This window comes from Phoenix dactylifera, chromosome 2 (assembly GCF_009389715.1).
Source record: "Phoenix dactylifera cultivar Barhee BC4 chromosome 2, palm_55x_up_171113_PBpolish2nd_filt_p, whole genome shotgun sequence".
NCBI lineage: Eukaryota > Viridiplantae > Streptophyta > Magnoliopsida > Arecales > Arecaceae > Phoenix > Phoenix dactylifera.
This window is the reverse complement of record NC_052393.1, coordinates 8124990-8138811: the sequence shown is the minus strand read 5'-3', so window position 1 is coordinate 8138811 and position 13822 is coordinate 8124990. Positions and strand designations below refer to the sequence as shown.

Sequence of the window (13822 nt, the reverse complement as noted above, 5' to 3'; positions counted from 1 at the left end):
TTACCTAAAATAGATTAATTTCTTAATTTCAGTCATTTATGGTGGACATGGGTCGGACAGGGTGGAATGGCCAAAGATTAATTTGATGTTGAAATGGGAAATTTCGTGGTGGTGGTGATAAAAATTGATGAAACCGCCAGTCATTTATGGAGCTATTTTTGTTCTGATTATCTCGTAGATTTCTACGTTATAAAGATGATTTTTTTTTTTTGGGGACTGGAGAGGAAGAGAGAGCCTGTTCCTAGGCTTGCCAAAAAAAGTATGGTACGGCAACAAAACTAGGAACAAACTCAGCCTCAACCGTCCAAAATGCAATCCGTGCCAACATTTTTTTTGTTATGTACTGAAGTTGATGCAATACCAAAAGTAACCCTATAAGTTGATTCTAATCCAGTGAGTTGTGCTCATTATGAGAATGATTTTTTTTTTTTACACCATGTTTGCCATTTTGGATGAACGATATGCTAATCATTGTTTGTAAATGAAGAAATAATATGTTTGGGCTCCTAAAAGACATTTTTTGTAATCGAAACATCAAAGATGGTGGATAGCCATTAGCTACTATGATCAAAATTTCTTAAAGCAGAGATCTTAAGTGTCAAAATTTGTCTTGATGTTCCGCAATGGTTGAAGTCCGGCTCTTATATCTTTAACGATAACTTTCACTTCAATGTCCTTCATAATTTCAACCAATTTATTCTTTAGCGGAGTGAAATTTAATGTTCATTTGCTTTCCAACTTTTTAATCCAAGACAAATAATCTTAGTACATCGAGATATTATGTACCATGACACTACTTCACGAAGAGAGATACCATATATTGCTGGAAATTGGACCCGGGGGGCGACCGTGGGCTGAGAAGGAGGAGCTCCGGCGTGAGATGGCGGGTAGTGGTCCATCGGCGGGCGGCGTCCTCTAGGGGACTTGCAAAAAGCCGGTGGCCGGGGTTTCCGGCGCCGGCCCTCCGTTGCCTAAGTCAGATGGGGCAAATATATGAGAGGAGAGAAAATATGTCTCAGGAGTTTTAGAGTCCAACCCCCTCTAAGATGGAGGGTTCCCCTTTTATAGAGGGATACAAGATTACCTGTGATGTGACGGGGCGAACAGGTTACCGTCATGATTGACCATGTCATATGAATTAATGCATGATCGTATAAATTAATGTATTGCCATAGAAAATCATACCGGAGCCAACGAGTCGTCGTGGCTGATCGGACGTAGCCGAGCGGATCCGCTGTTTGCCGTGGAGGGCTTGAGATCCGTAAATAGCATGCACATTAATTGTTGAGTGAGCCGAAGATCAGCAGAGACCATGCGCATTGATTGTTGAGTGAGCCGGAGATCAGCAAAGGCCATGCGTATTAATTGTTGGCAGCGGTAGCAGGGCATGGTCCTCGGTCGAGTTGCAGAAGGATGTGACCGCGGTGGGTAGATGGTGAGGCCGGGCTTCCGAGGTCGAGAATGTTGAGGTCGAGCGCCAGGTCGAGAGCTCTGAGGTCGAGCGCCCGGTCGGGCGTCCGAGGTCGGGCGCTTCTGAGGTCGAGCGCCAGGTCGGACGCTTCTGAAGGTCGAGCGTCTCTGATCACGTGTTAGCGATGTGCTCATGTGCTTTGGGGCAATTTATATTCCTCTAACACCATAAGTTTCTCTTATCAATATAAATTGACTTGAACTTGATTGTTATTCCCACTCACAACAGCAAAACCAATTAATCCTTACAAAAAAAAATCCATTTGGCATATTTTTGCAAATCACATCCAGACAAAAATAAGCGAAGGATTTGCAACCTTAAGTACTTAGCTTTAACCTATTACCTGTATAACCATATTAGCTTGCTCTTTAGATGCAAAATACTCAAATAACAAGCACTGCCTAAATCTGTTCATACATCTATACATAAAGACCCTTCTCAATTTTTTCATATATAATTAAAAAGCCTTAGAACCAAGCATGTTTGCAGAACTTTAAATATTTTTATTATAAAATTATTTTCTTTAAAAAACAATTACTGCATGAGAGATCAAATGCTTCTATCTAACAAGTAGTCACCATGATAATCTCCATTGTTTATAGAATGCGGCAGAAAAGCTGAGTTTTGCATAATATTGGCCTTCGAAGCTTTTTTTTTTTTTAATTCTTTTGTTTCGAAAAAAATTAGATGTTTAATGGACTGAAGCATCACATCAAATCCTAACGCAAAGTCAACGGAGCCTACAGCCTTAGAAAAAAGTTATTTATGTATTTATATTTATCCTCTCTTATATTCGACACCGACGTACCGTTAGAGATATTTACCAAATGCTCCTGATAAGAAGTGAGTCAAGCGACCCATGCTTTGACCCAACCAAACCCAATTCTCCCAAATTAGCACGGGCGAGGCACGTGTCTGTAGGTAAGCTTGATATTTATTTGTCGGCTAAAACGCCAATCTACCATCTCACCCTAAAAGCCCGAGGCCCGGCCGGAGGGAAGCCGTGGAACGGGAGAGAGCAGAAGCAGCAGGAGCACGAAGGAAGGGAGAGAAGGGCGGGAGAAGGAGAGAGAAAGAAGGTCGGCAATGGCGGGGAACAGCGGCGAGCAGGACGAGTTCTACCTGCGATACTACGTCGGGCACAAGGGAAAGTTCGGGCACGAGTTCCTGGAGTTCGAGTTCCGCCCCGACGGCAAGCTTCGCTACGCCAACAACTCCAACTACAAGAACGACACCATGATCCGCAAAGAGGTCTTCGTCACCCCCGCGGTCCTCCGCGAGTGCCGCCGTATCATCGCCGAGAGCGAGGTCTCTTCTTCTTCTTCTTCTTTTCCTCTCCTCTCCTCCCTTTCCCCTTCCCTCTTCTAGGGTTTCTCCAGACCTAGGGTTTGATCGGTTTCTTTCAAAGATTCCATCTTTTCTTTTGCTTATAGGGTAAAGATCTTGCACCGTTCGAGGTTTCGGGGATCTTGGTCGGGATTTTAGGGTTTTGCCTGGTCCTGAATCGGTTTCTTCATTGATTAGAGGTTCTCGTGTTGGGAGCAAAATTTTTGCTTACTCCGTTTCACGCAATTTTGGAGTCTGGATTTTAGTTTTTAATGGTACTGTTCGATTCATCTTATCGATTGCGCATCGGAATTCTGGGGTTTTAGCAGGATCTTTTGGATTCTGAATTTTGGACCGCTGGCATTTTAATGTTCTTTCCTCCTTCTAGGGTTTTGTGAAAATTGGGTTCATTTGCTTATTTGTTTATTGAGGAGTTAGAGGTTTAGAGTCTCTGTGGTTTGCGCTGGGATGCAGATAATGAAGGAAGATGACAACAACTGGCCTGAGCCAGACCGGGTTGGGAGGCAGGAGCTGGAGATTGTGACGGGAAACGAGCATATCTCCTTCACCACATCTAAGATTGGATCCCTTGTAGATGTGCAGTCCAGCAAAGATCCAGAAGGGCTTCGCATCTTCTATTATCTTGTCCAGGTTTGTGTGCACACGAAGAGAAAATCTTGTGTTATTTGGCTTTTTTACTTTATCTTCACGCTCATTATGCCAGATGTTGCGTGTAATATTATTAACATAGACCAATGTCATATGCTAGATCAGGGGCGGCCCAATGCATTTGGGGGCCTAAGGCAAACTCACTAAGGAGGGGCCTTTTTTTTTTTTTTTTGAAATGATGAAAGAATTTTTGAAGACTTCCTCTTGTTGACGGGAATCTATGCTTAGTTACGTATCACAGATTCTTTTTTTCTAAACCTTGTTTACTATGCTTCAATCTTGAATAAGAATTAGTATATCTTTACACCCTTACGGGTTCATTACTGTATTTGCTCATTGTGTGCAAACAATATCACACTGTTTTCATCTCATCTCAGCTCACTGCTTGGTATCCTAGTTTATCCAGTGATCCACTATCAAAATTAGTCTAAGAGAGAGCCAATACCTTCTTCCTTGCTTCAGCTCATATCCTAAGCTCAGTATTGAATAAAATCTACCAAATTCTCAAAGCAAACTTTTCTTGTGCAACTTGAATATTTTTTCTCTAACCTGTTTGAGTTTGGAAACATCCAACAATGCCAGCGTCCGCCAATTCTCATGATCGTACTACTTAAAATGTCTAATCCAAGGCCCCACATAGCATATGTGCTTGAGACTCTACAATTGCCCCAGCATGGAACTGATAGTCTGTGTTACCTTTCATGATCGAACTGCAACCACACATTTTTTGTATTCCATTTTCCACCATTCTCCTCCTTATCCTCTCTGCTTCTTCCCATTTTTCTGAAGCAGCATAAATATTCGATAGCACTACATATTGTGCATCATTATCATTAGTGGATCCAGCACTAGAATTCATGGTTCCAATCTCATCCCTCTCAAGCATTTCATCGAATAACTTACGAGCAACAGCGGGCTGATGACATTTACAGTACACAGAGACAAATGTGGTAGTCATTGTGTTGATACCAATAAGCATAGACAGGCAAATCAAAAAATATATTGTTGTATGCAGTTACAAGATTCATAATCATATGTTGTTACAAGACATACACAACCTAAAGACATATAGTTGCATATAGTGGGTGAATAGGTGTCAGAAAAGAAGTAAAATTTGTTGGAGTTGTGACAGGGGACTACCAAATGGGAAAGACTCAAAAATCATAGAATGAGGTCATCTGACAATCAAAGAAGTAAAAACAGTGCCATCTCGCCGATGCTCAAAATCCATTTGGAATCTAGAAAATGTCTGATTTTTGCAATTGGTTAAACAAAAGATTGAAAAACCCCAAATGTATGACCAGCCTTTAGAATGCTCGCATCGAGAGCAACCGGAAAGAACCATCGGAATCTAAACTGGGGCTCCATGGACAGCTGAAAAAGAAAAAAGAAGGCGAAACCCACCTGAACAGCTGAAAAGATCTCTCTTTTCCACCATTTTTACATTTAAATGCAAGCTATAAATGAGAAAGCGACGGAAAAAAACACTAAAAAAAAACCATTTCCCCCCTGCGATTTTTCTTGTATAAATTGCAAATTATCAACAGGAAACCAGGTAAATCTGTTCAAAAAGATAGTATTTTGATACGGTTTCGGCAACAATAGACCCAGAACGGACAACAAACAGCGATAAAACTCAAGTCCAAACTCAAATCTGCCCCTCCGCTTCTCAAAACCCGCAAACACAGGAAACCCAGCACCATCCAAGAAACAAAAATGATCTATACAGCACGATTATTGCCCTCTAAGGCTCTAAATCACATGGATGAGCGAAAAATCCATTTTTGAGGGATTCTGGAAGGAAAGAGGAAGAAGAAGAGGAGAAGAAGGCTCACCCAAAAATCGTAGTCAATGGAGGTGTGATCACCTGACAGCTATTCCTCAGCTCTCAGCTATTCCTCACCTCATCCCAACCGTAAACGTATCCCAAATCCCTTGTCCCCACTCCACAGCGGCGTAGTTCAGGCTTTTGGGGCGGGGCCTTTTATTGGGCCGGGGCCTTAGGCGACCGCCTAGGTCGCCTAAGGGTCGGGCCAGCCCTGTGCTAGATGTTCTGAACATCTAGTAATCGGTTGTCTTAAGAGTATTGTCATATGTCTGCAAACATTAGGAGATTAAAAGCATGCGTGCTTGGTTATGGTTCAACAAAGATTGCACCAGACTGTGAATGATAGCATATTACAGTGGTAACAGAATTGATTAGAATAGTGCTTGGTTCAGATAAACTTCCTTCTTCTTCTTCTTTTATCATTCTAAATGGAAGTCATGGAAGGTCTATTATGTCACCCAAGTTCGCTTGTCTTTTTTGCCTAGCAGGAAAAAAAAAAGAATGGCGCCAAAAAGATTAATGGTCATCAATCTCTATCTGTGTTCAAATCATATATTCTCTGCAGTTGGATAAGTAATTTCAAGCATCTGTTATGATAGCACTAGCTGGCATAGATGCATGCCCATAGATGCAGTATCCTTACTCCTTTGCTGTTGCTGCATTTATGGAAGGTTCACTTCTATATTGCAACCAAAACTGTGGTGTCCACCTTAGCTGGTATCATTCTGTGGACTTTCTATCATGTCAACACAAATTTCAACCTCTCTTTACTGGAGCCTACCTAATGTTCATTGAAGATGCCTGTGCTATCTTGGTTGGCAATTACTTTTTCCTTTAGTATAACTTTAATATCTTTTCTGATACTACCCATTTTTCATTCTTCATAGCTTTATCAAACGCACATCCACCATTATTTACATTTCTAACAAATTTATTTTTTTTGCTTGGACTTTTTCTATTGTCTTACATGCTAACCCATTAGTGCAAAGACTTATTAACATAATATGGAATTTCTAGTCATCAAGGCATGTGTTGGTCAATCTTGCTTGAAGTACTGATTCCATTCGTAGATCAGATATCCCATATGCCTACCGATCTTGAGCTTCCTTGAAACTTACTACATGGTACCATCTCTTTCACGCCACTTATGCTCGGGAACTTATTTTGTTTCTAATTCCTTAAATTACATTATGTAAGCCTTTTTATGGGCTACTGATTATTAGATCCATATCTCCAAGGCTCTGTTTGGTTGATAAGAAAGTTAAAGAGAAGGAAGCTTGTTTGAAAGGAATCTTTTTTGCTGCCATTTGGTAGTAAAAAGAAGGTTCTACAGAGCATCAAGGAGAAAAATGTAAGGCCAAAAGTTTTCTCTAATGAGTGTAAGATGTTCTTCTCTGAATACTAATGATTTTGAGAGGAAATGACAAGAAAGCAAGTGGTTCAAGATAACCTAATCATGTTTTAACCATTTAATCGGCAACTTTCTCTGAATTGTTTATTTTACTTCAATCAAAAGATGGGAAATATCAAATTTTCTTATATATAATTTTCCTTTCTTTTCTTTTCTTCTTTAGTTTTTTATTGTGCATTTATTTTATTCTTGGTAACCAAACGGAACCTAAAGTATTTCTTCTATAGTTCTGATCTAGCATTCTTCACTCAAAAAAAAGAGATCCGGCATTCAACCTTTTCTTTTTTAACCAGTCATGGTATATCATTTTCTGCTTATTTTTAATTTCCATTATATATTAAATATTTATTTGATATACTGTTTAACCATTGCATAGCTTCTCTGGCAACTATCTAAAGCTGTAAACTTTGAAAGATATGATCATCATTAATTTCTTTTTCTAGATTTATTTTGTGATATGTAGAGTGATCTGGATTTTCGTGAATCTTGCCATCATGGAAATTTTTAAAAATGAAGTTAAAGCATGAAATGCGGGCATATTGATCTTATTATTAGTGATGGAATCTGTTTTATGTGGCTTGGGAAATGCTTTTAAATCCTCATATCTGTAGAAAAATCATCTGTTGTATATTTGATCCAAGTATGTGAAGCTGGCCATATGTTTTGGCAGTTTAGCATTCTCTTATGTGTTCAAATGTTATTGCCATGCATCTGAACAGTATTTTAGTAGCATCATATTGGCTGTAACAGGTCTGAGCTCAAAGTACAAAATGACTTGCCAGACTATCAAACTTTAAGACTTAAACCATAATGATAATCATCGAGCCTGAGCCAAAATATCCAAGGTCTACTTTATGAATTTTCAATTTAGTCCACTCAGAGGCTACTTCTATGGTCTTGCTTTCTTAAAGTAAATGTTCCCTTTAATCCTTGATGGTTATGCTAGTCCCATCTGTATAGGATTTTCTTAATTTTGAGTTGTCTATGCGTGTTCCACCTTGTTGGTTCTCCCTTACTCCATACCCAGCACATTTATTTTATTTGAGAATTTAATGCTATTCCCACATGTCATGCATGATGAGGGTCCACTCTGACCCTCTTTATGATTATGTCGTGATTCTGATCTTGATAACATTGTTTTTGGGTTCTACTTGGTGGACCCACACTTGTGGTGCTCAACTAAATATTTAAAGAGTTGAACTACACACTTTCAACTAAGTCATTGAAATTGGTGCAAATGGATGCAAAATCAATGATAGCCACACAAATTGAAGATCTATGATTGTTGATCTTGATTTATGACACCAAAGATGCTTAAATATATATATTACAGTTTCCTGCTTGTTCATTAAGCACAAAATGGTCAGCACCAATAATGCTAGTGCGCTGAAATTTACAATAGAGCATGTTATTGAAAATCCATGCTGCTGGTTGGATGCTTTCAGATGATAGAATTTAGCATTAGCATTGTTTTTTGCTATTAAAACTGTTAATTTGTGTTAATAATAAACAGATTGGAGACCTCAAAGGCTTGTTCTCTTGTTTTCAAATATTTATGGTATTGTAGATTACTATTGACATTGTGAATTTTTCAGTTTGGATGATCCATCATTGAATTTGCTTTTGTTCACTCTTATTATCAAATATTAAATGAATATCATGCATTGTAGCTCTATTTGTTCTTTGTAATATCAACTCATATATAACCTAATATTACAACATCCTGCATGCACATTTCATACAAACCCTTCTGTGATTTTATTGCATATATTTTAATCTATTACTGAACTCTTAGTTCCTGAGATCCTATTTGTAAGAAGGGGAGAATAGCTTGCATGATCATTCTGCTCAACAATTTGCCTTTTGTTTTCTGGCATATTTTTTTTGTCCTGTCCATCTTCTTTCATTGAAGCATCAAACTAGGTACATGTGTAATCGTTGGTATTAATTAGGGACCGAAACCTCGTTCTGAATATGCAACAATAATATGATGAATCTAAACTTAATGTTTGTTACACGTGATTGCTTGGATGCCCGGTGCTACAAGCAATCTGAAAATGCCGATGCAATCTTTGCTTGGTCTGCATATGTAGACAGGCTGATGCTTGAATGTCAGTGTGATGCATCATGCTGGAGCCCCAACCTGAAAATGTTATGTAAGTGGCTTCAAAAGGTCTTTCATGTTTTGCATTGTATGCTTCGAAGGTCTTTCACTCAAACTTTTGACCTAAGCTTCTTACCTCAACAAGTTGTACAACCGAGATGCTCATAAGTCTCGACCATTTGAAATACAACAACATGGATATGTGTCTATATACATACATGCATGCATGCAACATGCAGCATGCATATATGTTTTTATGTTAAGATTAACATTAACTCAGTTGTATCTTATATTTTTTAATTAGTCGAGGAAACTGTTTACCTCATACATCTTGGGGCTTGTTTAAAATGTTAAATTGTTAAGAAGTAATACAAGTACCATTGATGTAAATTAAGCAGATTGGTCCAAGAATGATCGAGTGACGTGCAACTAAGTTTTCTCGGGCTATCACTTTCAGTAGTTGGTTAGATACCCTGTTGGATTGCTGGGCTTGTTGACCACTATGGTTAGCCTATATAGCCTGAGGGTATCAAAGCCTATATAGCCTGAGGGTATCAAACAAGTAGGGAGGGTTGTTGCTGTTCTAATTTTGCTTCTGATTTTTTTGTAAATATTCAGGATACAAGATGAATGAATCATGCATTTGTGCTGCATTATATTGTCATGATTCCTGTTTAGTTACTTTTTTTGGGGGCGGGGGTTGCTTTCTCTGTTTTTTCCTTGTCACTGACGTGCTGTTGGTCCTATGACCATGCATAATTTTGCTACATTTCCATAACCACTAGTTTGTCTTGTTGTTGCATATAGTAACCTGACGAGGGAGTAAATCCATTAAAAATGTTGCTCTTATTAGATCGAGTTACTCTATTCAATCTATTTTCTTGTTCCTAGTTGTTTCAAAGTAAGTTTACTTTTGTAATTACTCAGCATGAATAGGTTATAATGAACCGAGATTCAAGGACACTGGAAACCAATTAGTCACTCATTGAGGCCCTGTTTGGTTTGTGAATAAGGAAAACATAACTTCTTCTATTCCTCTGTATTCTTCTATATCTACTTCATCCCATTTTGTTAGGATTAAGGTCTGAAGTTCTGTTCGGTTGCAAAATCTGGAATATATTAGAATAGTTTCGAATGCTGTTTGGTTTCATAGGCAGTGATAATTGGTTAAAGGCCAAATTTTTCAGTAAGTGAGAGTAAGGTTTTCTGAATTCCTCCACAGGACGAGTATTATTTGGGCTAAAGTTGTTGTATACCAGTTGATCAGAGTAAAAGTACGTGGGTTAAGTCAGAATAACTTTTTGTTGCTTAGCCGAACTAGTCCATTTATTCAGCACTTATTTGGGGTTTATTTATGAATCAAACAGTTGACTGTTATTAAGAGGCTTTTGGTTTACGCAGGTCTGATGGTGCTAGGCAATTGATAACTTTTATGTTGAGCAAACATCCTAGATGTTACTTTTATCTGGTCGATTGCTGACTTGCTCACTTGGTACCATTTTTTGCTTGCAGGATCTTAAATGCTTCGTGTTCTCTCTAATTTCACTGCACTTCAAGATAAAACCCATCCAATCCTAATTGCTGGAAGGGTTATTTTTGCATCTTTAGTATTGAACTCCGCTTCATGTGCGAGGATGTGCACAATTAGTCTAGTGAGGTACTCATCACAGGCATCCTTTGGAATTGGGTTTTTCCAGCTGGTTAATTTTACGGTATGCTTCATTAAGCACAAATATAATCAGCAAGGCTTATTGTAACTTTTTCTCTGCATGCTTTGATTTGTCCTGTAATATCCGTAAAGCCTGATTGTTGCAAAGTGATGAACAATCCATTGTCTGGTGCTCTTTTTTTGTGCTGTGTCTATCAACTCAATCATCACTATCTGTATCCCAGTAGCCTAAAAATGATGTAATTTGCCAGGTGAGGTCTTTAGCAAGTCAAGCTTGCCTGTAACTGATACCTCCGTTTTTTATTCTGTAGTCTCCATTAGTTCAGTTCTGGTAAAAAAAATGTTAATGTCGATTCTTATTTCTCCAGTAAGGTACACGAGTACTATAGTTTCTTAAGCTGCAGAGATACTAATTACGTATGCTTTTTAAGAAAGAACATATGAAAGGTTAACAGTCGAATATGGATTATGACCACAGCGCAAACTGGTTGTAGCCCAGCGAATGCACTCCATTTGGAGTGGAGGAAGTGCAATTTATGAGGTGCTCTCCAAATGTCTGAGACAACTAACTCTGATCGATAACGTTCTCACCATTGCCTCAATAAAGATTTTGAAGGATTCAAACGACTTTGGTGTATTCAAATGATGCTGAACGGTGCAAATGACACTGAAGAGCCAAAATTCAATCAAACCAGTTCCGCTGCGATGGGGGCCTGCAGTTAGTTGCCGCCTCCTCGAGGGGTGCATGTCTTCTCATCAAAATCATAAAGCCTGACATTATCTCGCCCAGCGTCAACATGTTAGAAGCTTGTCCATTCGAGATTGGGCAAAATCAGACAAAAATCTAAGATATTTAGAATTTCGGTGGCACATCCATGACCACACCCAAATTGTTCAGTTGCAGCAATTTAAGTCAGCGATGATTTCATACGCGCAGGATCTCTAGGAGTGCCCCATCGCAGATCAATGCAATGGCACCGCCAGCGCTTTACCATGACTCGAGACATGTTAATCTTTATCTGGGTCTCAATTGTTAGATAATATTTATTTTTTTCTGTTGCTTTTTACTTGGAGAAATTTAATCATTAAATCTTACTAGTTCTGAAAACTTTATTCTCATACTTAAAAAATGAATACAAGTAGAGCTGCATTTAATATTTCTCCAGTAGGTGAAGTTCAGCCGGATACGTGGGCTTTTAGACTAGTAATCATACAAGCATGATCGGTCGGTGTTGCGCATATGCAAGCCGAACTGGCCATGCTTGTTTTTTTTTTTTTTTGGTACAACGGCGGCTCACACCCTACGGGTGTGGATACGGCCTGCAAAATCTGAAACAAGTAAATCAAAGAGAGACTCCGGCACAGTGTCGGGCTCCCGCAAAATAAAACCTCCAGAATGGTGAGCCGCATAGGAAGCGACCCAATCAGCTGCACAATTCGCTTCCCTGTAGACGTGTGTAGCCTGATAGGTTTCACACGCCTGCAGAAGACTGCGAATGTCCATAAGTAGCGGTCTGCCCTCACCTGCACGACCTCGGCCTCTCACCCAATCAATCACAGTGGACGAGTCACCCTCAAGAATGATCTGGGCAGCACCCAGTGTCCATCTCGCATAAGATACGCCCTCCCATGCGGCCGGAGCTCAGCACATACCACCGATGCATCGGAGATCCGCTGACCCCCCAGTGCCACCAGTCTGGCATCATGATCTCGAATGACGAAGCCTACACCTCCACCTCTCCGGTCAGCTGCCATACTGCCATCGAAATTCACCTTCAGGAAGCCAGGGGGTGGGGGTACCCAGGATACGAAAACGTAAGTGGGCGCTACAAGAGCAGAGGGGGTACCCCAGATGTCCCTGGCCAACCCGGAAGGTGACCCCACAGCAGTGCTAAGAAACTCCTCTGCATGCAAAAAGGCCCTGGCCACCACCGCCCCCGGGGGCGTGCTCCGACCCTCAAAGACTCGTGCATTCCTGTCTAACCAGGAGTGGTAAGCCAGGTATGCAACCCGAGTCCCTCTCTCCATCACCCCGGGCCCTGCCCCCGGACTCTCCAGGAAGCGAATGAACTCAGCAATGGACGGCCATCTCTGCCTCGGGTCGTAGGCATGCTTGTTTGAAAACCCATCTTTGCAGCCTTTATGGGCTAACAACTAGTCTTTGGAGTTGTTGTGTCTTTTATCCCTAATTTATGGCCGTGGCCCAATCTCTTAGTGCTACGTATCCGAAAGCTCATTTTCGGTTTTCTTCACTTGTCTATTTCTACCACTGCTTCCACTATTTTTTTTCTATATTATATATAGTTTAAAATATTAATTTCTGATAATTAAAGAAGCCGGTCTGACCAAGCTTAGCCGAGCTAACATTGGTTATACCCAGAGAGGTATTGAAGCCATCTACCCTATTGGAGAGGAACAATACCACCCTTAGAATAGTGCCTAACGTAGCTTGAATACATATTTTCCTATTTTTTATTTTTTATTTACAAATTATTTCTCTTCTAGTTTTGCCAAGTGGATGAAAAGAATAGTCATAATGTTACGTGTAGCACCATTGGTGGCACCAATCCTCTCCAACCGTCAATTCCCATGGACACCGGCTTGGGACAAGTACCATGCGAGGGGTCCAATTACTGTTACTTTCACTTGAATGCCATAATTAATTAGCCAACCACTCGTTTCTTTTCTGCATGTTTTCTATTAAAATTATTATGTTGTATGCCTAAAATGTCTTGTTATTACGTATAACAAGTAATAAAACTTCGATAAAGATGCATGCAAAGTTTGCAATAATTATGAGGATAACACGTCCAGGGGACACCAAAGCATACGTAGTTGATGCCTGGGTTGGATAGCAACGTCATGTTGCGTTCCGCCAACCGCACCTATGAACGCGGTGGGTTCAGCTGTTATCCGCGCTGCGGCCTGAGTTCCTCTCGGATGGACTTCCACTGCGTCCAAGAAAAAAACAAAACAGAAACATTTTGTCTTCCCACCTTGTCCGTGGAGGATTCCCATAAGTTTCTCTTTTGTTTATTTCTTTTCTATTTTATTGAGATCATGAAATTAGAAAATTAGGGAGTTTATATAAAAGGAGAATTAAAAAAATTATACATTTCTTTGCATTTCCCCCAGTTACTGGATTAGAGCAATCTAACTGGAGAGCAGGAAATTCTGAAGCCAACAAAAAGCATAATTTTGCTTCAAATTCGAGAGATTTAGGTCAATTCCGACAAGGTTATTACGTAATCTGAAAGCGTCCTGCCCCATATGATCTAATTTCTTTCTTAATCTTCCACCACTCACCTTGTAGATCCGCGGGATAACCTAACGCGATTTTTTTT

At 39.9% G+C, this 13822-nt stretch overlaps 1 protein-coding gene across 2 annotated transcripts; it reads left to right on the top strand.

Annotated features, from left to right (window-relative positions):
* The first annotated feature begins 2425 nt into the window (after window positions 1-2425).
* On the top strand, window positions 2426-10831 carry LOC103713609 (protein mago nashi homolog). Of its 2 annotated transcripts, none has more exons than XM_008800605.4 (3): window positions 2426-2779; window positions 3272-3448; window positions 10322-10831. In XM_008800605.4, exons 1-3 carry the CDS (start codon window positions 2558-2560, stop codon window positions 10385-10387), a joined length of 465 nt encoding a protein of 154 aa, XP_008798827.1. In that variant the 5' UTR covers window positions 2426-2557; the 3' UTR covers window positions 10388-10831. The 2 variants fall into 2 exon arrangements, with proteins under 2 accessions (XP_008798827.1, XP_038975730.1); XM_039119802.1 differs by lacking the exon at window positions 10322-10831 and adding an exon at window positions 5783-6173.
* The last annotated feature ends 2991 nt before the right edge of the window (window positions 10832-13822 follow it).

Bases quoted from the DNA above. Each gene is read 5' to 3' on its own strand.
- LOC103713609 (XM_039119802.1), top strand. From the start codon at position 2,558: ATGGCGGGGAACAGCGGCGAGCAGGACGAGTTCTACCTGCGATACTAC. The intron at 2,780-3,271 runs GTCTCTTCTTCT...GCTGGGATGCAG, and splicing joins GTATCATCGCCGAGAGCGAG to ATAATGAAGGAAGATGACAA. The intron at 3,449-5,782 runs GTTTGTGTGCAC...TTTGCCTAGCAG, and splicing joins TCTTCTATTATCTTGTCCAG to GAAAAAAAAAAGAATGGCGC.